General features: G+C 32.9%; 1 protein-coding gene across 1 annotated transcript; it reads left to right on the forward strand.

The window, feature by feature from the left end:
- The first annotated feature begins 2,317 nt into the window (after nt 1–2,317).
- Nucleotides 2,318–3,915, forward strand: LOC112048553 (putative nuclease HARBI1). The gene is made up of 4 exons (XM_052885395.1): nt 2,318–2,407; nt 2,607–2,739; nt 2,993–3,125; nt 3,303–3,915. Exons 1-4 carry the CDS (start codon nt 2,346–2,348, stop codon nt 3,734–3,736), a joined length of 762 nt encoding a protein of 253 aa, XP_052741355.1. The 5' UTR covers nt 2,318–2,345; the 3' UTR covers nt 3,737–3,915.
- Nucleotides 3,916–4,952: the final 1,037 nt, after the last annotated feature.

Here is a 4,952-nt window from a genome sequence, read left to right on the forward strand (position 1 = left end):
CAAGCAATATGATAGTTGTATAAAAAATTGGATGATTCTTTTGTAATAAACACCGTTATAATTATACATCTACGCCAGAATCAGTTATCATTGATTTTCTTACTGAAACATTTGATAAAGGGGCTAAATATGGTACTATTAACTCGTACAAGTCTGCATTGTCACTTTTATTGACAATAAACTCAATAATAATGAAATCAAACGCTTTATGCAAGGAGTTTTAAAATTGAGACCCACAAACCCTAACTATAACATAACATGGAACCCTAATATTGTTCTGTTTGATTTAACAAGTAAATGGCCTAATACAGGTCTCGATTTAAAAACGGTTTCAAAAAAAAAAAAACCCTTTCTTGGCTTTGGTTACGGCGCATCGTGTTCAAATTTTTTCGCTTATAAAATTGTTCAATATTACTATACAACCCGGTCATCAAATACTTATAAAAATCCCCGCTTTAAATAAAAACTTCTAATATAAATAGATCACAACTACTTTTGAGACCACCTTAATTTGTATTTGCCCTGCAAGCTATTTAGAAACATACATAAATAAAACAGAAACACTTCGTAATAGTTATTATTTATTTGTAAGTACAAAGCAACCGTATTGAAAAGTATCGGCACAAACGCTTAGTCACTGGATTAAAGACGCACTAAGTGAAAGCGGAATAGACACATCCATATTCAGTGCACATAGCACGCGACACGCAGCACCTTCCACAGCCAACAGACTTGGAGTCAACATTGATCTGATCCGCAAAACAGCTGGCTGGACTGATTTCTCCTCTGTTTTTGCAAGATTTTACAATAAAGATGTTGTTATTGATGCAATTCGCAAAAAGTATTCTTTCTTCCAAATAATACACATTTGTATACACCCATACACACTAGTCTTATCAAGCATGTCTTCATGTATGCTATACTTACTTGTTTTATTTTGGAAGAATCCTTTGCACATTTTATTCCGGCTCTAAACATCCTACACTATGTAAACCTGTAAATCGCAAAGAATGAAGCTGCGAAACATAATTAAAAATCAAACGAACTTACCAAAGTGAAGTTCGATGATAATTATGTGAGCAGCTTCATTCGACGCGATTTACATACACCCTCCCTATATAGTGAATTACCCTCCCTACTTAAAAAAAAAAAAAAAAAATGTGCAGTGTTTCCAAAATAAATAAATAAATTAAATTTTAACGAAATGAAGTCACGAGCCGGCCGAAAGCAATGGCGGCGGGGGTATCGACGGTGGGGGTAACGTAAAAAAGTTTTAAAAAGCAGTCAAATTTAAACATCCGTGCAAGGCTAATGCGTGGGGGCACTACTACACTATGTAAACCTGTAAATCGCGTCGAATGAAGCTGCTCACATAATTATCATCGAACTTCACTTTGGTAAGTTCGTTTGATTTTTAATTATGCAAAATAAATATAAATATAGTATATTATTGGAGTCACATATTACATGAAACAAGCAAATGCAGGGTACCTACTATCAACTATTATAGCGACTCAATTAAAGACCTAAACTGAACTGCTTTGCTTTTTCCTACCATGAAGTCCTATATCCGACCAATTGACGCTGTCGCGCAATAAAAACCTAAATTGATTCGCTAACGGCATCCATTCAGTCTGTTTTTCGTACTGTGAACTTCTAATGTAACCTAAACTGAATCGTTATACTGTCAAAGTGAGCCGACCAAATAAAGTTACTTTTATTGTGGCTTGAACTGAATCGCTTTCACGTAATTTATATTATTTAATTGAATATAAATTAGTTAGTAGCAAGTACTTAGCTTAGAAATACTTTTTTGAACGGTGTTATAATGTCTGATGAAATAATAATCTTTGAATTTCAGGAATACGACAATGAAATAAACACTGAGCGTAAACAAAGAAGACGCTTCATACGGGAACAATCGGATCCTTTCAGTTTGGAGGATACGGAATTTATTAAACGTTATCGTCTTTCTAAGGAATTGGTGATAAATCTATGTGCCGAATTACAGCCAATGATTAAAAAACCGACAAAATCGACAGATTTATCGATAGAAACAAAGGTACGTAAATGCAGTTTATACTGCATTCAGTGACTTCATTTACGTAAGTTGGCTAAGTTCTTGTGGTTTTTGTGTCAGACAAAATATGTAGAGACAAAATATTATTAACAATAGGTATTGTAATAACATCTAAAGGTGTTTTTTTTAGGTTTTGACTGCATTGTCTTTTTACGCAACAGGGTCATATCAAAGGCCAATAGGAGACATTACCGCTCATTCAATGGCACTGCAAACAGTTTCTGCAGTTATAGCTGAGGTTACTAGGTGCATTGATACCCCTGCGATGAGAAGGAAATACATTTCTTTCCCTAATTCCTTAGAAGAGAGAAATAAAGTTAGAACAAGGTATGGTGCCCATCCCCCATGTTGAAACCTAATACTTACTAATAGACTCAAGAAAGTAAGATACAAATTGAAAATACTTACTCAGGTAAGTACATTGAAAAAAAATATTTTTATCTAAAAGATATTATATGTATAATATAATTTAATCAACAATGACATTATATAGGTGGGTACCTAAATGATATTAAAAAATTTTCAGGTTTTATCAAAAATTAAATTTTCCTGGGATACTTGGCTGCATTGACTGTACACAGGTTGCAATCATTAGACCGTCTCAAAATGAAGAAAGGTTTTATTGTAGGAAGCACTATCACTCATTAAATGTTCAGTTGGTAAGTTCATGCAGTTAAATCTTTATCACTAATTGTAATATCTCTCTTTCAGGCTCCCATTTATATTTATTACTAGCAGATGGAAAATGAAAAAAAAAACATTATTTATAACTATGTATTAATACTTAATATAAGCCTAAATTTTTAATGTACCTACTTATATAAATAAAGATTTTAACACAATATCCTTTTTATTATTCCTCAATTATATGTTTAATTAACCTTTTTTACATAATGTACCTAATTATTACAGATTTGTGATGCTGATATGAATATAACAAGTGTTGACGCTAGTTATGGTGGTGCCACCCATGATTCATTTATTTGGAATGTTCATCCTTTAAAATTATTCTTAGAAAATCTTGATGAAACAACATGGTTACTGGGTAAGAATTAAAAGTACTTGTATCTGCTAAAAAACTCATGATTAATTACATTAATATTAATAATAATAAAATATTAATCCAATTATTGAACTATAACTTTAACACATTAAGAAAGCAAAATATTGCTTTTAGTAATAATTAAGGATTTAAAAATAGAATAAAATTTCTTTTTTGCAGCTGATTCAGGATACCCATTAAGGAAATACATGATGACACCCATTGTCAATGCTCTTCCTGACACACCAGAGAAACATTACACAGATTTACAAATAAGAACCAGGAATGTAATTGAAAGGACAATTGGACTCTTAAAAGCTCGTTTTCGATGTCTTTTAGTGCATAGAGTATTGCATTATCAACCAAGAGTTGCAGCTTCCATAGTGAATACTTGTGTAATTTTACATAATATTTGCAACAAAGCAAATATGCCTGTTTCTACGCTGAGCAACGAAGATGTACTGCAAGAGGCCCAAATGCAGTTAAGTTTAACTAACAATGAACACACTGTTAACAATAACCAAGGTCTACAGTTCGGTGTTAACTGCAGAAATAACTACTTCATCTCTGGGACGCTCGACATACCTAAAACAATAAGTTTATGTTTAATATAAAATAATTGTAACATAACTTTAAGATTTTGTAAAGTTGTCATGTTGATAACATTGTATTAATAATATATGTGATGCGCGTATTGTGAGAAGGTTCCTCACTCTGGGGCCCTAACCACAGGTTGCTTCGGCACTCAAATGTCCCGCGGTTATTTTTATTATACATTTTGAATAGTTTTAGAATTTAAATAAACTATCGTGGGTTATTCATATTAATTGATTATGAAACATGACTAAAACAAACGTGATATTCATTCACGGATGTCCGACTTTGACGTTGTGTCATATGAGTTTTAGCTGTATTTCATAATCAATTAATATTTTTATATTGTTTTGTATTTTATATATAACATTATTGAAATTAAAAAAGGGCAAATGAATCGTAGTATTTAAGTTCCTAATTTTATAATATTGTATGTACCTAAATTACATTTAGTGTTAAGTAATTAGTTTATTTTTAAACTAGCGGACGCCCGCGACTTCGTCCGCGTGAAAGTCGTTATAAAATTTCAACTACCCCTATCCTACCCCTACCCTACCCCTGCCCTACCCCTACCCTACCCCTACCCTACCCCTACTCTACCCTACCCCTACCCTACCCTACCCCTACCCTACTCATTAAGGCTGCACTTCTTTATTTATTACCTCCCCCGCGAGTCGCGTCGAGCGCGACAACCTTTACTCAAAAATAATCCATATAGCATGAATTAGTATTCACGCACGATGGTTTAGCGTATTTCTTGTATAACTTTGGTGTTTCTTTACCGATTTTTATGATTCTTTTTTTATTGAATAGGTAATAATGTTAACTTTTTTAGTTAAGGATGAGTGATGAGTGTTATAAACATAAGAGTAGACAAATATAATTAGAAAGCTCCGAACTGCTAAGTTATCGGAAGTTACACGTGTTATTGTGAGTCAACCATAAAAGATAGACATATATATGCTGTTGTGTTTTTACAGATAATTTTAAGGAGAACATTTCCGTCATATATGATTTCTATGTAACTTTAACCATTAAGGCTGTACACGCGACGGAAGCTTAAAAAATTGAGTAACTTCTCCCGTTTTCTCAACATTTCTCTTCACTGCTCTGCTCCTATTGATTTTAGCGTAATGAAAAGTATACTATAACCTGCCCAGGAGTATGTAGAATAATTGTACCAAGTTTCGTTAAAATCCGTCCAGTAGTTTTTGTTTCTATAAAGAACATACAGAC

The sequence above is a fragment of the Bicyclus anynana genome, chromosome 14 (genome assembly GCF_947172395.1).
Source record: "Bicyclus anynana chromosome 14, ilBicAnyn1.1, whole genome shotgun sequence".
Classification (NCBI taxonomy): Eukaryota; Metazoa; Arthropoda; class Insecta; order Lepidoptera; family Nymphalidae; genus Bicyclus; species Bicyclus anynana.